This window comes from Peromyscus eremicus, chromosome 1 (genome assembly GCF_949786415.1).
Source record: "Peromyscus eremicus chromosome 1, PerEre_H2_v1, whole genome shotgun sequence".
Lineage (NCBI taxonomy): Eukaryota > Metazoa > Chordata > Mammalia > Rodentia > Cricetidae > Peromyscus > Peromyscus eremicus.
The window spans coordinates 143,615,489-143,637,262 of record NC_081416.1 but is presented as its reverse complement, the minus strand read 5'-3'; the positions used below and the strand labels follow the sequence as shown (position 1 = coordinate 143,637,262).

Here is a 21,774-nt window from a genome sequence, read left to right as displayed (position 1 = left end):
ATTTTGTGTATATTATTGCTACAAAGGAATAATTTTACAAATTTGTATTTATTTCAATAGGATTGTTATAAAAGCACCAAAACAGCATAACTTGGAAGGAAAAGAGAATCTTCCACCTCTAGGCTTCATAGGAACTTCTGCCCTAATGACCTTGAGAGGGAGAAACACTAGTCAAGGACTGTATGTGACTTCAGGACCTTGATTGTTTGCTGGGAGCAATGAGAAGAGGACGAAGGGACAAAGCAAGGTTCTGAGGCCCTTAAAAATGTCAAAGGAATGTCTGTGTAGACATTAGGAAGAAGAGCCAGGTGATGAATTTATTATTCATGAAGAGTGCACAGCAAGGCTCCCGATAAAGGCTCTTTGAGTCATATTCTCATCATCATGAGAAATAGCCCATCACTGAACTAGAGATAGGAAGATTCATGGGTTGTGCATTCTTGTCCTTGAGAGTTCTGCAGAGGAGTGATACTGGAGGTGCATAGGAAGCGAGTCTCATGTACCAGTCAGATAATCTGCATTATTTAAAAATCAAGCAAGCGAGCAGTGAAGGACTGGGGGTGGTTAGTTTAAGACATTTGCAAGTCATATGAAGGTTTTCCTTTAGCTAGGAGCAGAAAACCAAGCATGAAATGTCGATTACATTCCGAAGGTATAGCCAGGGTGAGTTTTTAGTATCTGCTGTGAGTAGTATTCCATGTACTTAAGTGAAGAGGAGATTGAAAAAGGAAACTACAGTGCTCAATATTTGACTCAGTGCAAGCAAGTTGCTTTGAGCCCAAGATTTTGCATTTGTGGTGGATCTCCAATTGAAAGTGATATTATTGATCAAGAGATGATATTTTTGATCCATGAAGGTCACAGGAAGTTCTTAAGCACACTTGTCTGTCTTTCCATTACTCTGGGTGTAAGGTATCCTGTACTTAGACATTGGACTATATATTCTAGATTGCAGCCTATGCCTTCTTTGGCCTAAGTGTTGCTTTACTCAGGGCAAGAACTACATAGATCATTCAAACTTTTCTTTGTACCTTTGTAAATATGTCCTCCTCCTCCTCCTTCCTCTTCCTCTTCCTCTTTCTCTCACTCTTCTTCTTCTTCTTCTTCTTCTTCTTCTTCTTCTTCTTCTTCTTCTTCTTCTTCATTTCTGTCATATTGTTCTAGATGAGAATGGGTCCCTTTGAATTTGTCTGTGCTGTAGAATGGGTATTATAACCACACAGCATAGCAATACTATGGCAGAGAAGAGTACCCCTGCTCAAGAGTATGTCAAAGAACAAGGGTGTCCCAGGGCCATGGTTACATCCAGACCCAAGCTAATGCTTATTATGGACATGTCTGGCCATGGTTCTGCCTGCAGCTGGGGTCTGTGTTGATGTCTGTTGACCATGTTACCACAGGGGCCCATATTAGCTATGGGTTGAACCATATGTTGAAGTACTAAGGCTGTGCAGAGCTGGCCCTGCCCCTTACTGGCCTGGGGAGAGCCGATCTACCTCACCATAGAGCTGACCCTGTCTTTCACCTGCCCTGGGATAATGGACTGAAGAGCTGGAGAGCTGGCCCCACCCCAGTAGGAGAGCTGCCTCCTCCCAACACCAACTTGGCACTTAGGATAACTGACCCCACCCCTCACCACAGCCATGTGAGAGCTGGCTCTGCCTCTCACCTGAGGGGGATGATTTCAGCCTGGTCAGACCAAATCAGCTACCACTCAGGGCTTTGCGTTGGCACCCCCAACACTACCCCATCTACGACCTGCTGGAGTTCATGAAGGGACTGCAGGATATTCAGGAGAGATTTCAGTGATGGTCCAGTATTGATGGTATACCAGACTCCAGAGGCCTTGAACCTGACAAAAAACACATTATAAAATGAACATTTTCAAATAAAGCTATTTGGACAAAAAGGTATACTACATGATATATAGCAGTTCCCAATGCCACTAAGAGGATGAAGAGGCAATGGAGAGGCAGGAAAGACAGTGGAGAGAAGTATTTTGGGTTTGGGTTTGGTTTGGTTTTGCTTGCCTTTTTTGTTTGTTTTGTTTGTTTATTTTTTAATTTTTTAATTAATATTATTATCTGTATTTTATTTTATTTATTTTTATTATCTTATTTATTTTTATCTTATTTTTATTTTATCTTGTATTTATTATTATTATTTATTTTTATGTTTCCTTTTGAAGGAATACTACAAGGGTGAGGGGAGGACATGGGGGGATGAGAAATGAGTGAGACTGGGGCGCATGATGTGAAATTCCCAAAGAATCAATGATAAAATTATGTTTAAAAAAAAAAAGAAGAACACAGGTATCAAAGACAAGGGATTGAATATTGGTCAAGACTTGTCTTTGAATCATGATTTTATTTCAACTTGCAAGGTACTTAAGAGATTTCTTAATCATTGTTTGTGTGCTCCCTTTGAAATCTTTTTTTTTTTTTTTTTTTTTTTTGGTTTTTCGAGACAGGGTTTCTCTGTGTAGTTTTGTGCCTTTCCTGGAACTCACTTTGTAGACCAAGCTGGCCTCGAACTCACAGAGATCCGCCTGCCTCTGCCTCCCGAGTGCTGGGATTAAAGGCGTGCGCCACCACCGCCCGGCTCCCTTTGAAATCTTATGGGCTCTGTCACTTGTAGTAATCACAGGCTTTGAGGACACTTCAAGCATTGATAGTTATATAGTATTCTGTTCATCTTTATTGAGTGTGTTGTAGCAAACAATAAAGTGGATACACATGAAGCTTATATTTGTGATTTATGACATGAAGACATTTAAAATTTTAGCCCAATAGAGGTGGCATGATGATCCAATGAAATAATACATGCTGTAAAACATTTTTCACAATAGCAGTCACAAATAAATAACGAACACTAAACATACAGAGACTCACACTCAGAAACTAGCATGATTTTCCTGTTATTATTTAGTGATGACAGTAAAAGCTGGTCGAGTAACTCTCTAGAATACCTCATCCACGGTAGTACATAGAGAAAAAGTATATATACTTCTAAAAGCAATCTCAAATTTATTTTATGTCGACCTATGTATAGGTCTACTATTTTAAAAGCAGATTTAATCTTAAGATTAGTTAATCTGTGACTTTCTATACTTTACCTTTCTTAAGCCACTTTCATGTTCAACACTCCAGCAGTTTCAAGGTTATTTCCTACAGGACAGCTGCAGCAGATTTCAGGGACTCTCCAGCTACCTCTCAAGTCTTTAACTAGTCCCTGGACAACTTCACTGCATTTGCTTCCCTCTGGCATTTCCTGTTGTTTGTCTAACTCCTGAACTCCTGTAAACACAGAGCAGGTTCACTGCCTCCACAAACCAATTTAGGAGACATTGAACTCCTTTATGATTTGTGAAATCCTTGAAAGAAAAGGTTTGCCATAACCCTTCCTACAATATGGAAGTGTGTGATACTACTGTTTACTTTTCTTCGTTTCCGTTACAAAATATCTTAGACCACAACTTAAGGAAGGAGGGTTTACTTCTTCTTAGACTCTGTATGAGTAAAGGCCATCATGGAAGGAAGGCAAGGACGTGTTGATTTATAGTGAGGAAGCAGAAAGCAATGACTGCCAATGCTCATGTGTTCTCTTTATTTCCCCCTGATTTATTCACTGCCAAGCTTCATCCCATGGAACAGTGTTGTCCACAATAAGTTTGCATCTTTCTTCTTTACTTAAAGCTTTCTACAGAAGTCTTCAAAGACAAGCCCAGAAGTGTGTCTCCTAGATGACTCTAAATCCATTCAAGTTCACAGTAAACGTAAACCTTCACATAAATTACACATATACAGACCAATTCAACACCTTGAAACCAGAACTCTATTGTAAGGGAAATGAATTATTACTGGCAGAATCAGAGTGTTCTGTCTTCAAAAAGATGTGCCTGTTTCAGAGGAAGAACAAAGGGAACACATAGAAAATATGATTTACTTCAGTGACTTTTACACTAAACATGTATTTAAACAGAAGAAAAATTCAGTAACTCATTTGTTCAAACTACTGAAAACTTCCATAATGATAGCTTGTACATGTTCAGAGCTGTCAACCAGAAGCCACTCAAGTTACTGTCCTGTTGATCCGAAAAATGACTCTGCCATTAACACGGTGAAAAATACGTTAGTGTCATACAAAATGAAAATGTACTGTGGTGCTGACTCTGTGTTAGCCATTGAATGTGATTTACTTATTAAATACATTATCTCCAAATTGGATCATGATATTTCCATGATTTTATGAGTTATAAAACAGAGGAAAGAGAGACTGAAGTTCTAAAATTTTTCTAAAGTTGCAGGTTATAAGAAGTAGGATTCTAATCCAAGTTTTATGACTAAAGGACCAAGCCAAAATTTAATATTGCATTCATATTAGAAAGTGAGCTTGAAGTGAGATGGAACTAATTAGTGTAACAAATATATAATTCATGTACTCAGTATATTGAAACTTGTTAATAATTTTCTTGCAGCAAGCCTTTAAGACTTGAGCCCTTGTACTTATCCATCCAGAGTTCTGATGTGTAGACACTTCTAGAGATGACCTTGCTTCACACATGTATACACTGAGGGGTCCTAGGTCTTACATCTGTAAGAGGTCGCAAAGCATGTTTGGGGCTGAAGCTAAATACCATCCTCCTAAAGCTCTCTTACAATTTGGAATGAATCAAACCAAGTTTAGTGCACAACCCTCTTCCTAAAATAACTTTAATGAGAAAACTTTATGTACTTCTAAAGTTTTGATATGTCTATAGGCATATAGAATTCAAGTTACTGAGGTCCACGTTGAACTGAGATATCTGCCCAGCTCTGGAGATAGTGTGGCCATGTGGTAATAGCCTTAATTATATATTATTGAATGGAATTGTTGCCAGATTTACTTAATTCTAAATCAGTCTGCAAAAATATGACTTCTTAAGTTAGCAATTAGTCTACACAAAGACAAAACCACACCATTATATTCAAACAGAGTAGTAATTATTCATACAATTTTAATTGTTATAGTTTGGTTCCAATTAAATATCCTTCCCACTACATACTACATTTTTCTTTGGAACAATTTTTTATTCTGTTCTATCAAAGATATTTTGTGTGTAGAACTCTGGTTTTACATTTTATAGTATTTTTTCTGTTACTTTTCTTCATTGTCAACTTGGAATGATTCTACAATTCCCTGAAGTCATTTTTTCTCTTTCATGAACTAGAAATAAAAATTTTAAAAATATCCTGCATATATTTACCATGGCTTACATGCAGCTGAGAATTTCTAGATGTGAGCCAATATACTCCAATTTATTTGCCAGTCTGCTTTAAATTTGAAGGAACTTTACAATGATATTTTTTAATGAAAAGGAACTGGAGTAATTGTGTTCTTTTTGTTCTTATTTTGCAACTTTCCTGTGAGTAGGAAACCAGAGAGATTAAAGATTCATAATGTAAACTACATCCTAACTTCACAAACACTAGTAAATTAACATACATTAATGGATTTCTGAAATAAGCATATCTGGCTTAGAACTTAGCCTCGAATACCAAGGATTTTGTAAGATTTCTTCAATAAGGTAGGAAAGTGGCATGTATGTTTGCAAGCTGAAACTTAATCACTCATGCATCAGTGTCAGGAGATACGGGTCCCTCAGGATGCTAAGGACATAAGTGGATCATCAGAGCAGAAGTAACACTAGAGAGCTCCTTATCAGATGAGGAGTCTGCTAGAACTGTGGTCTAGAATGTTCCAAACTCTAAAACCATAAAAAAAAAGAGTGTCTGTTGTTTTTAAGCTGCCTTGTCTATGATATTTCATTACAGCAGCCTGAGCTGATACAGACTGGATTTTTAAAATGTTGTGTCTTCCAGGGTTTGAAGAGTGAAATGTGTGTGTTCATATATCCACCTAAACCTTGTGGCTTCTGCAATGTGCAAGATTTCCATTTGCAGCGTGACATATTGGAAAGAGCAAACCCATTTTGTGGCCATTAGTAAAAAGAAGAAAAACACTTAAGCAGAAAGAAATATGAGCCTAAAGCAGTCCACTAAAGTTGCTTCTGCACATCCAGAGTTAAGAGGTCCTAAAATAGAAGATGCTTTCCACAGCAAGACACAGCAATGTCTGGGTTTATTTTGGATAAAGCACTGCAGGTGTTTTTCCTTAGTTTAGATTTAATCACACTCAGGAGAAATTAATGTACAAGCCTGAATATTTTCAATATCCTGGCCACAGTGGTATACTTCATTTTAATTGAAAAAGAAATGTGATAAATACATTTACATACAGTTTTATTTGATGATGTTAAGTTTGCTTAGTATCTAACTTTCATCATGAAAATTCACTGAGACCTCGCCACTCCATCTTATAATTAAGGTACAGATTCATTGCCTTTCACTGGTTGCCACCACCGTCGATTGTATGTGATTCCTTCCACTCAATTCAAGCCTATTTTTTATTAAGTCTCAAAGGATTTCTGTCTATTATATACACTTGTGAACCATTTGATCATTATAGATATCTAACTCACATCCGGTTTTATCTAGAAATATTCTGAAAAATGGAGACTCTGTATAGTAATCCGTTGTTACTTACATCCAGACAAGAGGTACTGGATTTGTGGTCTTCGTATCTGTTTTGTAAGCCAGAGACTCTGTTCCTTTAATCTACAGTGTGAGCTCTCCTGAAATCTCACCATCAATAATGAAACCCAGATTTAAAGGATTTATTTGTTAAAGTATTTGCTTGCAGGACTGGAGAAATGTATCAGTGATTTATATTCAGTGAATTCTATATAGTGATTTATTACAATGACCCAGAATCAGTTTATAGTATTCAGATGGTGATCAACAATACCCTCTCATACCAGTTCTAGAGGATCAGACACCATTTTCTGGTCTCTGAATGCATATGATATATTGACATATATGCAGACAATACACCCATAGACATGAAAATCGCAAAAAAAATTGCCTAGACTAAAACATATTTGGACTTGAGTTTTAAAATACAGGCAGTGTGTATTACTAAACAGCATTCCTAAGAATTTCAGACAGGAGTGTAAGCTGGATTGCCAAAAAAAAGTATAAGGATGTTTTTGTCCTTAAGCCACTCCACTTCTGAACAGCACCCAGTTGAGAGTCAATATATAAACAAGAAGCAGTTCAGAGGGTCTGCTTTCTACTTCAGAGTCACGCAGTGTGGCAGCTTCAGCCTGACATCCTAGAAACTTCACCTTTTTTTTTGAAGACCTTCAGATCAAGGTCATGATTTTTACTTAATTCATTAATGTAGCTAACGTTCTGGAGGATCTATCCTATGCTGGGAAGTAAGGCTGTGGTAGATAACAGCACAAGAATCACAGCTTTTGAACTTAAAACAGAATGCCAGGAACTGCCAGTGAGTACAGAGGAAATATCAACTGTCCATGTTCCTCGGCAGTAAATGATAATTTGTGAATAGTGGTTAATAGGCTCATAAATCATGGTTTCCATGTCTCGAGATACTGAGAGAATGTTTTTTTTTTCTAATTTATCAGATATTTATGCTATTACTTCCTTTACGTTCCCAAGAATTGTCACAGAAACAAAGATCATAGAAATGATGTTTTGAAGGTCTGTATTTAGGATGCTCAACTGTGATCAGATGAAGCAACAGGGCAGACACACCACTTTTGGTGATGGATCTCCAGGTTTACCCTTAGCAATGGCACAGTCCTCATTAACAATTCTCTTTCACTCTTCCACCCATTCACAAGTGTTATTGAATCACTTCCATTGAAAACAAATGCTGGAGGATACTGTTTCTGGCACTGGAAGCATCAAAATATCAGGCACAGATTCAGGTTCAGTCAAGACTGAGACTACAAAACTGAATATAAACAGCAGGAAAAGCAAAAAGCACAGCAAAATAAAATAATATTATGTACTATAATAGCCAGCAAACTTTGGAACCTTTACACCCACACACTTACATGTGTGCATAGACTATTCACAGCTCAACTCATGCTGCTCTACATATTGACATTTTTCACTTGAATAGTATTTGCTTCTGAAAAATATCAGTGAAATACTAAATTTCATTACAATAACAATATAGATTCTGGGAAAAGCACAAAATCACATCGTATAATCTTATGAAATGTTCGTGCCTTTTAGATTTAAGTTAACACATGTAAATTTTAATTTGAAATATGGATATCATTGTTTCTGCATTTTAAGTTAATATTACATTCGTGCAGTAAAAAGTCTTACAGGTTGTGTCATTTCCATATAATTATATGCAAGCACATGAACATATACTCATGTCTGTTTAAATAAGTGTATGGATTATTGTCATTTTTTCTAAAATTTTAGGGCAGAATTTTATATATTTCCTTTCAAATACTTTTTTCCACATAAACAATATGAATATACATTTAAGTATGAGTTATGGATCTAAATTATTCTTTGTCAATGCCTATGTAATAAACATTTGTATTTCATTCATTTGTCTTTTTATCCCTTATCTCCCCTAATTAGGCAAGTGATTAATTTAAAAGCATTTAGTACACAATTATTTGTTGATCTTAGTGCCTGCACTAACAGTGTTCTGTTCAGAAAGTCATCTCCTACACCAATGAGTTCAAGGTTATTCCCCACTTTCTCTTCTATCAAGTCCAGTGTAATTAATTTTATGTTGAGGTCTTTGATTCATTTAGAGTTGAGTTGTGTGCACTTGTGATAAGCATGGGTATATTTGGATTCTTCTACATGCAGCCATCCAGTTTGACCAGCACCGTTATTTGAAGATGCTATGTTTTTTTACTGTGTATTTCTGGCTTCTTTATAAAAAAGAAATCAGATATTCATAAGTGTACGGATTTATGTCTGGGTCTTCAGTTCCATTCCATTGATCAGCCTATCTGTTTTTGTGCCAATACCATGCACAAAATGTGTTTATTATTGTAGGTTGCTCTGTAGTAAGGCTTGAAATCGCTGATTGTGATATCTCAGTTCTTTTCTTATTCAACATTGTTTTAGCTATCCTGGGTTTCTGTTGTTGTTTTTCATGTGAAGCTGAAAATTGTCCATTTAAGATCTGTAATGAAGTGGGTTGGAATTATGTGGGGCTTTCATTGAATCTGTGAATTGCTTTTGGTAGAAGAAATACTTTTAGTATGTTAATTCTGCTGATCCATGAGCATGGGACATTGTTCGTCTTCTGATTTCTTCTTCAACTTCTTACTTCAAAGACTTGAGGTTTTTCTCATATCTTTCATCTGCAAAGTTACCCCAAGATTTTTTTTTTATTATTGGAGACCATTGCAGAAGGTGTTGTTTCCCTGGTTTCTTTCTCTTTTTTGTGAATTAATTTTGTATCTAGCTACTTTACTGAAAGCGTTCATCAGCTGCAGGAGTTCCCTGGTAGAATTTTTAGGGTCACTTATGTATATTACCATATCATCTGCAAATAAAGATGCTTTGACTTCTTCTTTTCCAATTGGTATCTCATCTCCTTGATCTCCTTCAGTTGTCTTATTGCTCTCACTAAGAATTCAAGTAGTATATTGAATAGATATGGAAAGAGTAGACAACTTTGTCTTGTTCCTGATTTTAGTGGAATTGCTGTGAGTTTCTCTCCTTGTAAGTTGATGTTGGCTATAGGCTTGTTGTAAACTGCCTTTATTTTGTTGAGGTATATCCCTTGTGTCTCTAATCTCTCCAGGACGTTTACAATAAAGGGGTGTTGAATTTTGTCAAAGGCATTTTCTGCATCTACTAAGATGACCACATTGTTTTTGTCTTTCAGTCTATTTATATGTTGAATTACATTTATCTTTTTTTTATGTTGAACCACCCCTGCATCTCTGAGATGAAGCCTATTTGATCATAGTGGATGAGCTTTTTGATGTATTCTTAGGTTCAGTTTTAGAGTATTTTATTGACAATTTTTGCATCTATGCTCATAAAGGAAATTGTCTTTCATCATTGATTCTGTATGGTTTAGATATCAGGGTAGCTATGGCCTCATAAAGTGAACTGGGCAACAATGATCCTTCTGCTTCTATTTTCTGAACTAATTTGAGGAGTATTGGCATTAACTTTTATTTTTGTAAGTCTGGTAGAATTCTGTGCTAAAACCATCGGGCCATGGGTTTTTTTTTTTTTTAGTTGGAGGACTTTTAATAACTGCTTATATTTTACTAGATGTTATAGGTCTGTTTAAATTGCTTATCTGATCTTGATTAATTACCTTTGGTAAGTGGTATATATCAAGAAAATTATCCATTTCTTTTGGTGGAGTACAGGTTTTAAAAGTTTGTCCTGATAATTCTCTGGATTTCATCACAGTTTCTTTTTATACTCCCCTTTTCATTCTTATTTGGTTAATTTGGATACTCTCTTTCTGCCTTTTAGTTAATTTGGATAAGTGTTTGTCAGTTTTATTGATTGTCTCAAAGGACCAACTCTTTGTTTTATTGATTCTTTGTATTGTTCTCTTTGTTTCTATTTTATTGATTTCACCACTGAGTTTTTATTTCTTCCTATCTACTCCTTCTGGGTGTGAATTCTTATTTTTGATCTAGGGCTTTCAGGTGTGCTATTAAGTTACTAGTATGAGATCTCTCCAACATTTTATGTAAGCACTTTGTGCTATGAACTTACCTCTCAGATTTTCTTTATTGTGTCACATATTTGGGGTATATTGTACATTCATTTTCATTCAATTCTAGAAAGTCTTTAATTTCTTTCTTGATCCACTTTTCACTCAATAGTAAGTTGTTCAGTTTCCATGAGTTTGTAAGCTTTCTGTTGTTTCTATTGTTGTTGATATCCATCCTTAATCTGTAGTGGTCAGATAGGATGTAGGATGCTATTTCAATTTTATTGCATCATTTGAGATGCGCTTTGTGCCTGAGTATGTGTTCAATTTTGGAGAAAGTTCCATGAGGTGCTGAAGAAGATATATTCTTTTGTGCTTGAGTGAAACATTCTGTAGACATCTGTTACATCCATTTGATATATAACATCAGTTAACTCCAGCAGTTCTCTGTTTAGTTTTTTGCTGGATGACTTGTCACTGACAGGGGTAGGGTATTAAAGTCTTCCACTATCAGCATGTGAGGGTCAATATATGACTTAAGCTGTAGCAGTGTTTCTTTTACAAACTTGGGTGCACTTGTGTTTGGGATATAGATGTTAAAAATTGAAATGTCCTCTTGGATGTTTTTCCTCTGATAAATATGTAGTATGATGCCCTATCTCTTCTAGTTAGTTTTGGTTTCAAGTCTATTGTGCTAGATATTAAAATGTCTATACTGGCCCACTTCTTAGGTTTATTTGCTAGGAATATATTTTTCATCCTTTTTGTTCTGAGGTGGCATTTTGATGTTAAGGTGAGTTTCTTTGATGCAGCAGAAGGATGGATCCTTTTTTTTCTTTGCATTCATTCTGTTAGTCTGTGACTTTTTATTGGGGAGCTGAGACCATTGATGTTGAGTGATATGAATGAGCAGTGTTTGTTGACTCTTGTTATTTTGGGGTGTGTGTGTGTGTGTGTGTCTTTTGATTTGCTAGTCTGAGATTATTTATTTCTTGGATTTTCTTTAAGAATTTTATTACTTCTTATTTAAGACCCCGATGACATTCTAAAGACTATTTTAACATCTTTTTTTCCCCTTCAGCTGTGTTGGAATACTCAGGGCCTGCTATGGTAGATTGCTGGGCTCTCTAGTGGACACATATTGTCCTGGTGGTTACTGAGTGTGTTTACACTGGTGTCTAGAATTGTGAAGATGTAATTCTAGGTGCTGGTATCTGGTCTTGTCTTCATTGGGTGCGTATTTTGTTTCTTGACTTCTGTTGACCTCTCTGGTTGTTGGTAAATTGTAGCCACTGGGGGTTTCCAGGTAAAATGTGTCCCTGGGTATTAGGACCTGACAATTCAGAATAGGTTTAAGCTGGGGGTAGTGGCTGTTGGAGGAGATCAATGGGAGAGAGGAAAGCAGGGTGTTCTGTCAGGATCTGCTTAGTTCCCTGGGAATGGGGCCAGATAGTGGGGGAGAGACCACTGCAGAAGGTCTACAACAGAGTTGGGATGAGACTGCTAACTGAACATGGAGAAACAAAGGGAGAGGTGAAGCTCTGCAATCAGCCTACCTGCTTCCTTGTCCAGAGTGTCCTGTGGGTTCCCAGGGATTGCCTGTTGAAGTTGGGGGACGGTGTAAAGCAATCAGTGGGGGAAGGGTGGTTAAGAAGGGAAGATTTGTGTGGTCCAATGGAGGTAGGGACTTGGGGAGCTCAGCGGGTGTTCTGCTGCAGAGCTGGGCATGAGACTGCTGGATTGGAATTGAAGAAGATACTAAGGGAGAAGTAAAATCTGCAGTTAACCTAAATGCTTCCCTGGCCATCGAGAATGAATGACTTCTATTTTCCTCTTGCTGTTTATATATTGTTTAGCTAGCTGCTGGAAATAGCATTGCAAGGACAGATTGATCAAATAGTGTTTTTGACCCCCTCATTTCAATTTTTCTTTCTGCACTTCGCTGCAAACAGTATCTTTTCCCTCTGTCACCTGAGTCCTTTCTTCTGCACTCCCTGCCCTGTGGGCCTTGTTTTGCCCTGGAGGACATTCCTCCTAGATGTTGTTTCATACCTGCAGTTCTGCAGTAAGGTGGATACATCTGGGTCAGGACTTGTGCTATCCTAGCATGTTGATGTTTTTGTTATGTGGTCTTTGGCTGTTGCAGGGAACGTTGTCAGCCCAGATGAGAATAATTCATTTAGGCTACATATGTATATTTACACTCAAACTTACATGTATTATGTGGGATTTTTAGATAGTTAATAGTATGATTCCTTGCGACTTTTCAGGCATCCTTACTGCAATTCTACCCTCCTCCCTCTGTCTTGCATTTACCTTCCTCCCCCTAATTAAATGCCTGCTTCTCCCACTTCCCAGACCATATCACTTGTACCCTGTTCTCTCCCTTTCTATTGCCTTCCTACCCCTGCAATGTTTCCTTTTTATTTTCCACATTTCTACAGTTACTCCAGGATTAAAATAAATTCCATAAAAAATTTAATAAAAAAGATTACCTGATAATCTGTCTCTCTCTCTCTCTCTCTCTCTCTCTCTCTCTCTCTCTCTCTCTCTCTCTCTCTCTCCCTTCCCCTTCACCCCCTCTTTGTCTCTTTGCCTTTTGATGCAAACAAAAAAAAATGGAATGAGGGTTGCTTTCACCATGTGCAGGCAGAAAATTTCATGGACACTAACAGAAATTGAAATGAGTGTAGACATGAGGTGCATAATGTCAATTTACACACTAGGGCAACCAGCCTATTGGTTGTCTGGATTAGGAACACTGACAGCCTAACTTTACTATAGCAGAAAGTCTCATTTAGAAAGAATAAAGTCTGGTCTAAAAGTGTCAGATTCTCTGTGCTTTGGACGCTGCTGTGTTTATGGTTTCTGATCTCTGTTTTTCAATGGAAAAGAATGAGACTCTTGTCTTCGTTTTTGGAACTTCTTCTGAGGATGCCATAGATACAGTGAGAAAGTAAGAACATTAGAGAGACTGAAACGGGCTCTTTGATGAACTGTCAAATGGAGCCTCAAAGGAGGAGAGAGGAAAAGACTAAAATTTGGGGATGATAAAACTACTTCATTTTCATATGGATTTCTCTGCACTTTTCAGATGGAAATGAGTGTTTGTGAGACCTGTATTTCAATAGTGAAGCAGTAAGCTAGCATGCTCCAGCCCCTGTGCTCAGTCCCCATCACAACTGATGACACACACCTCTGGCCTTTCTCATAAGGTCAGGAAGAGTCAGAGAAACAAATGTTTACCTCCCAACCTCTGCCAATGTTGGAAGATTTATAGGGTTAACAGATCACTCACTTCTGAGGGCTGGAATCAGAACTTGCTTCTAAACACAAAAGAACCTTAAATATGAAGTCTCTCCATAGTGATAAGATTTTGAGACTAGTCTTTGGTGGAATGCAGATGTTCTTTGAGTGTGTGGCTGTATTGTAATAGGCCATAAGGCGCCCCCTATGCAGGTGCCATGGGAGAGATGCTTGTGGAAGATAGCATGGAGGGCTAATGTGGAGCTGAGGTTGTTTTATGAAACTACATGTAAAAGTAAAGAAACGTAAATGAAGAAAAACTCTAGGTAAATTCTGATACTTTAATTTTTCTTCACATTTATATGTGTGCCTGCTGTGTGTGTGTGTGTGTGTGTGTGTGTGTGTGTGTGTGTGTGTGTGTTCATCTGCATGTGTTATGGTATTCCTGTGGAGATCATAAGACCACTTTTGGGAGTCAGTCCTCTCCTTCCAACATGTGGGTCCTTGGAATCAATCTCATGTCATCTCACTTGGTGGCAAGTACCTTGACCTACTAAGCCTCTCCTTGGCCAAAGTTTTTTGTTTTAAGTAAATATCCTAAAATTGGTTGATGAAAATTTTGGTTTAAAAATTGTTTTAGAGTGAATAACAAACTCTTATGAATTCTTTAGATAACATGTAACTTTAATCTGTGAGCCAAACATAGAGTGATATGCTTGAATTAATTAAGGAAGTTCTTATTAATTTACCACTTTTTGTGTAAAATTTTCTTTCTTTCCTCAGAATAAAAGCTTGAAAAACAAATTGTTGTCAGGAAGTAAGCTGTGTGGGATTCATGCAGAAGAGGTGAGTTAATATGACCTTCTCAGAAGTTTAACTGGTTAGAATTAATATAAAATTAAATCTTGCAAAATCTAAAGAATAGCTTTTCCCCTAACACAAATGAAAACACTGGATACCAAATAAAGTACATTTTAGTTTTGTATGTATCTAATTATTCCAACATTACACAAATGAAAAAAAAAGTGTACCTAATGCCATGTTCAGAAGATAATTTTTTAACTGCTATCTCAATTGTATGGACCAATTCTCCCCAGTAGGAAATTATCGGATGCCCACTGCATTTTCCTTATGCTTTGTGAAATCTATATGCCACCAACAAAGTTCCTAAGATTAATATTAGTTTACCAAGCATATACACCTGTTCTATTTTCTGTGTAACAAAATTGTGTCATTATTACTCAAGGAGGAACAAACATTATTCTGAGTAATACATATTTAACCACAATATTCAGTTTTATCTAATTCTGACTAGATGCTAAGTTCAAAATAGAACCATAGCTTGTAGGAACTGTTAAGGATAGTAATAAAGTAATAGCGAAGTCTACAAGTAAGTGTAATTTAAAGACAAGAGACAAGAGTCCCTGTGGCCCAGGGGCACTTAGAAAGCATGCATGAAGACAATTTATACACTGAGAATCCCAAGAATGAGAATTAGACATAGAAGCTTTTCCATTCCAGGAAGATCTGATGCATGCAAAAAAAATTGGAAGGAAGTAAGCTTAAAAGAAGAACCGTGACTATAGAGCATGAAAGTTGACCCCTTCCTCATAGATGTCCAGAAGGGAGACTGGGAGCTGCTCAAACAGATCCATCATTGTCTAACTATGACATTCCCTCACTTCCCTTTTGTCAAGAATACCTTTCCCATTGCCTTTCTATAGATGGAAAAGGGGAGTTTTCTTGGTAGAATAGAAAGGTTGTCTTGAGTCTTCCAGTTAGGAAAAAACACAGTCTCCCTCACTATACTGTTTGTAAGAACAAGATCACATGCTTAGGCAATATGAGAGCTCAAAATATATACTAAGACAAAGCTATCATCAAAAAATTCCATACCTCAAAGTTTACATGTGATATGATCATTTGGAAAATAAGTTTCCTACACATACACACACACACACACACACACACACACACACACACACACACACACGCATGCACGCACGCACGCACGCACGCGCACACACACACACACAAACAAATAATAGAGAAAGCTTTAAGACATAGAAAGCAAATGTTGATTCTCCTTGAGAAGGAAAATACAGCTGGGTAGTTTGTAGATCTGACCCAGGGAAAAGCTTTATTTCGTTGCATTTTGCTCTGTTTGGACAGAAATAAGCATGACCGTGTTCCTAATTTTGGGATTGTTGAAATAAGACAAATGTGTGTTGTGACAGCTCTGAATACTGTGATATAGTAAATGGAATGATGTTTTGAATAAGGAATGTCTAAGCCAGATGTGATGCAGGCACCTGTGACACCAGCAGCTGGGCTATAGGACAGGAAGATCAAGAGTTCAAGGTCATTTTCAGCTACAACAGTGATTCCTAAGGGAGGCCTGAGCCACTTAATACTCTATCTCAAGAAATTAAAAAAATGGAAAATGTCTAGATAAAAGTTACACTGAACATTTTACCAGGGTCCCCACAAAACTCAAGTATAAGAGAGAAGGGGGCATTAGAAGTATCACTGGTGTTTAGAAAATTAAATAGTTCCTACTTCTATAATTTATCCTCCTCATTCAAGAATGTTCCTAATTTCCCTCAGCTCAGTGAAAAATAAACCTCATTTGTTCATTGCTGTGTTCTTCATGTTATTTCCTTAATGGTTGAAATGCAGTCAGTTCACATAATTTATTCGTTTTGCCATACCTTGTTAAATATTTATAGAACAATATTAGAGCTCAGTATTCTGGGTAACAAGGGAAATGTTTATACTGACACAATAGTATTTTAAAATAATATGTACAAAATTTTATTATTTGATTCATCATTATTTCTTAAAATAACAATCTTTCCTGCTGGAGACTAGCTGAAAGGAGCTTAGCGTCTCGGCCAGGAGCTCTCGACTCTGTACCCACGCAGGAATGAAATGCGCTGTGACTTGGCATAGAAGAACGTGGACTGTGACTTTTCCTGGGGAGACGCGAACACTATGTATTCACTGCACATAGGGCACTAGAAACAGAATGAATAAAGGCAGCTGCATCACTGAAATCCTCATCCCAGCATGGGCAACAGCTCAAGAAAGAGGCATCTCTCTGGCCTTGGTGCATGATTGAAGACAGTTTAGTGGGTTAGAGATTCCCCTCTACCCTGACACCGCCATTGTTGATATGACCTTGGTGAGGCTGCCAGGTGTCTTCTAAATTCCTGGGCTTCCTGAGCACAGTGAACAATAATTAGCTTCCTTAGGAGCCTCCCTCCTCCAAGAGCTAATGTTTCAATCCAGAGAAAATAGTTATACAACAAACATTAAAAACGGCAAATACTACCAACACCATCTGCCATTACCACCACTATTATTTCATAAAGGGAAAGTTATTTGAACATAAATTTGTAGGAAGGAATCTCAGATTAGACACTTGTCTCCTAAATGAGACTAAGGAGCTAAAATGTTCTGTCATGGCTGTCTAAATCCTCATCATCGTTTTCTTCTAGATGTCGTTATCATTATTCCCAGCTTTAATTAGCCCATGCACATGTAGACAGCCCTGACCTTCATGATCTGATATTTGGAATTACATTTACAATCATCTATGTAGTAAAAATAAAATTACTGTGATTCCAAATATTGTATCATTTGTTAAAGGCATATCCCTTTTGATAATTTTAACATATCAAAATATTGCTGACAAGCTAAGACAGTATGTTATATGGTTCCAAATTAACATACATTCTACAATAGATATATTCCTCTGTGGGAGCCACCAAAGGACTCCAGTTTGTGACTTGATTCCATCTTGACTCAAGGTCCGAGAGTTCAAGCTTCTCTTTCCTCTTTAAGGCTCAATAATAGGATGTTTGGACAAAGGTGTGATTGCCAGATGTCTTGAGAATTAAGGAGGTATTTACACTAGTTTGTACCTTAAACCAATGTGTCCTTGAGAGTGGAAGGTCTTTTGCCTCCCCTGCTTTGTGTATAAAAAGGCCCTGAGAAATAAACTCAGGGTGACTGTGGTACTGACCCAGAGCCCTCCAGATGCTATTCTGTGTTTTTTTTTCTCTTTTATGTTATCTACATCTTTATTTTTCATATCTATTATTTCTTAATCCTCACTCCTCTATTCAAGACTGTTTGATAGTTGGGCAGGACCCAGCATTCCTTCAGATGTATTTCTTTTTGTATAATCTTTATGAAAACCTAAGAAAGGATTTTGCTTATTAGTGTACTGATAATTAGGTCTGGACTGTAAAATACAGATGATGTAGGAATATAAACAATTCATAAGTTATCTTCATGATAACAAATGCCAATAAATCTACCATGATGTGATCACAAAATGCACACACACACACACACACACACATACACACACACACACACGCACACGCGCACACACACAAACGAATAAATAAATAAATAAATTTTGATTTAATTCTAATTTTTTATACTAAAACCATTAGGTGTTTTAGATATTTATTGTTATAATGTAAAGTTTAAATCATAATGTGCACCTTCTATGTAAATAGATTGTAAATGTATATCACAAATAGATAAAATGAGTCTTTTTTGACTCCTGGAAATTACAGCACTAATTAATCAGGATTGAGGATGGCACTGGACAGGTCTACAAATACTATCTGCAACAGTGATCTGCCAGTTCCCACCTACACTTGTCAACCCTATTTGAGAGAAAGACTGTTTCCCTGAGAAATTATTTGGCTTAGTTAAGAGTCCTGAACATCAGCCTAGAATAAGATTGTGCTTTACTAAAATGAGTGGCATAAGTAATGATAGCCATGTAAATCAGAATCACCATAGAGAAAAACTTAGTGTGAGACGAGGCTCTGAACCAGCTATCATTATTTTGGACACTTGGAAAACTTTGAAGGAGTACAGTTATAGAAAGTATTAATTCTAACATAAAAGCATAAGTTCCAGAGGTTGAAGGGTCATGTTTAAATGTTCTTTATTCACGGCCTCTGACAATCCCATATTCTCACTTGTAAACTTCGGTCTTCTGATTCTGAGCATAGGACATTTGACTGCCCCTCTCAGGAAAAGAGGATAACTTTTGTTAGACATGGGATACTTTTAAAAAACAAAACAAAACAAAAACTTTGAACAGTTAGCTTTGTTGCCAACTGCTTTTTTAAGGAATATGTCTTAATTTAATTAAAATATAATTATGTTATCCCTCCTTTTTTTCCTCCCTCTTTTCTTGCCATGCTCCTAATCCCTAGTCCCTCTCAAATTCACAGCCTGTGTTTTTTATCATTATTGTTATATATGCATATAAAAATATATAAATACAACCTGTTGGGTCTATTCAGTGTTGCCTGCATGGATATTTTTCTAGGGCTGACCACTTGGTATTGGATAACCAATCTGGGGGTTCCTCCATGGGGAAGACTAATTCTCCTCTCTGTCCTAGAATTTGGTCTGGCTTGAGTTTGAAAGGCTTGGTGAATGCTATCACAATTGCTGTGGGATCATAAGTAAAGCTGTCCCGGACTGCTTTTTACAAATTTTTGTAGTTGGAGTTTTCTCCAGTCCCGCTCAGACCATCAACTACTCAGACCCAAATAAACACACAGACACTTATATTATTTAAACTGTTTGGCCTAATGGCTCAGGCTTCTTACTATCTAGTTCTTATATCTTAAATTAACCCATTTTTATTAATCTATACATTGCCATGTGGTTTGTGATTTACTGGTACCTTACATCTTGTTTCTCATCCTGGCAGTGGCTGGTAGCATCTCCTGACTCAGCCTTCCACTTCCCAGAATTCTCCTCTCTTTGTCCCACCTATACTTCCTGCCTGGCTACTGGCCAACCAGCACTTTATTTATTAACCAATCAGAGCAACACATCCATAGCATATAGAACAACATCCAACAGCAAATTTTTATGATATTTTCAGATCATACAGAATGCTGTTCTCCACATTATTCTGATTTTAGAATATGGGCTAAAGCAGTGAGCACCTACTATTCTTCACCATGTTTTATACATTCGCCCACGATCATGTGTATGTGTGTGTGCATATGTGTATATTGCCATGTGGATGTCTCTTCCCAGTGAAGTATGAGGACCCATTATTTCAAGAGTAGAAACTCAGTGAGCTGAGGTACTCGCATTACAGCACTAGTAATCATGTTTTTTTCTAAAAGGCTGAGGATACATAGTCTTCTTCTCCAGCTTACAGATAAATTATAAGGATGCAGGTAAATGTGTGTAGCAATATGTCACTGGGAGCAATTGAGTTTGTTAAACATTTTTGTATTTATAAGTATCCTGTTACAAAGTGTAGTCTTCTTTAACCCAATTCACCCTTGAATAATAGAATTTTGCTGGCATTCTGTCCATTTGGTTGCTAGTTTCCATTGAAAATACAGTGAATTGAAACCTGTCCATTCATTTACAGTTACCCATCACTGATCTTAAAAAAGTAATTAAATAACAACAGAAATAACTGCATTTATACACATGCCTTGCCACTTAAAATTAGATTTTTTGTCATGCCTAAATTACAGATATTTTGTGTGTTTGTGTGTAGAGTACAAGATAGAAAGTTTATTTTAATAACACCTTTGTAAACATATAATTTTTTAAACATACTGAATTCTTGCTTCCTGACCCAGATGTCTACATGTCTAATGTTAAAACTAAATTTAGTCTTCTCTGTTGATTGTCCAAATTATAGGCTTCTGTTTTACTAAGCTGAAGAATTTATACCTGTGCAGTGTGAAAATATTTAAATCTTCAAGACTGAAAATAAAAGTGAGCATAGACACTAATGTATATCTCTCCTTTTACAGTCAAAAAAAATCCAAGCCCAACTGAAAGAGCTCCGTTATGGGAAGAAGGATTTGTTATTTAAGGTAAGCATCTTACCTGCTTTTCCTTCCAAATGCCCTTCCAACACCTAATTTGCAAAAAAATATTACTTGGACTAATTGAAATTTCTGGACTTTCTAATGAATCCTTGTCTGAGTTGGAGTTCTCTCTATTTTCCCACCTCTTAATTAATGAGTATGAGTGAATCACTAGGTCCATTTGTAGTCCAAGGCAGATTTGATTCTAATGTATTTTAAGTTCCTGTAACTCTACTTATGGTCATTAGGTATTTAGGAGGGTTGCCTTTGGTAGATTTCCATAGAATAAAGGATATACTGAGAAAGTTTTGACACATGCATTTGACTGGTGACCCTACAATCTTAACAGAAGTTTACTGACACATTCAGTCACAAGTGTATCTGATCAAAATCTGAACTTCAGAAATCCGCATCCACTGAGAATGTGAAGAGAGGAATGGCTGTCCAGGCTGTCTCGGTTTTGAATTCCTGGCCTATAGGAGCATTATCTTCTGTCACAGGAGGCTTTGCAGATGGGACTAAATTACGATCTTTAGAGGGACAGATTAAGTTTATTATCACTGATTTAAACATTTGGATATTTTTTTCAATGAAGCAAGAAAGTCAAGAGAGGAGTGTATGTGGTCAAGAAATTGCAGAATAAAGCATAAGGGAGTGTTTTCCCCAGCTTCCTTGACTTAACCTTGTAGGTGGACTTTTCTGTTCCACTAGCCAGCTCCCAAATAACCACATGGAGACCTCCTATTAATTATCAAAGTTTGACTTATAGCTTAGGCTTGTTACTAACTAGCTGTTACAACTTAAATTAACCCATTTTTATCAATCTATAAGTTGCACATGACTCACGGCATTTACCTGTTCTTTTGTATGTCTTGCTCCCTCTTTGTCTATCTGGCAACTCCACCATTCTTCATCCCAGAGAGCTCTCTCCCTGTTCACAAGTCCTGCCTAACCTCTTCCTGCCTAGCTATTGGCTATTTAGCTCTTTATTAAATCAATGAGAGCAAAACATCTGCACAGTGTACAAAAAGATTGTTAGACAACATAACTCTATGACATTCATTTCAGA

At 37.0% G+C, this 21,774-nt stretch overlaps 1 protein-coding gene across 1 annotated transcript in view; it reads left to right on the top strand.

Annotated features, from left to right (window-relative positions):
• Window positions 1–21,774, top strand: part of Luzp2 (leucine zipper protein 2) — a 177,300-nt gene that overhangs the window by 72,072 nt on the left and 83,454 nt on the right. The window contains exons 5-6 of the mRNA XM_059253341.1: window positions 14,605–14,667; window positions 20,649–20,711. Coding sequence (XP_059109324.1) covers window positions 14,605–14,667; window positions 20,649–20,711 — 126 coding nt within the window. The remainder of the gene's footprint in view (window positions 1–14,604; window positions 14,668–20,648; window positions 20,712–21,774) is intronic.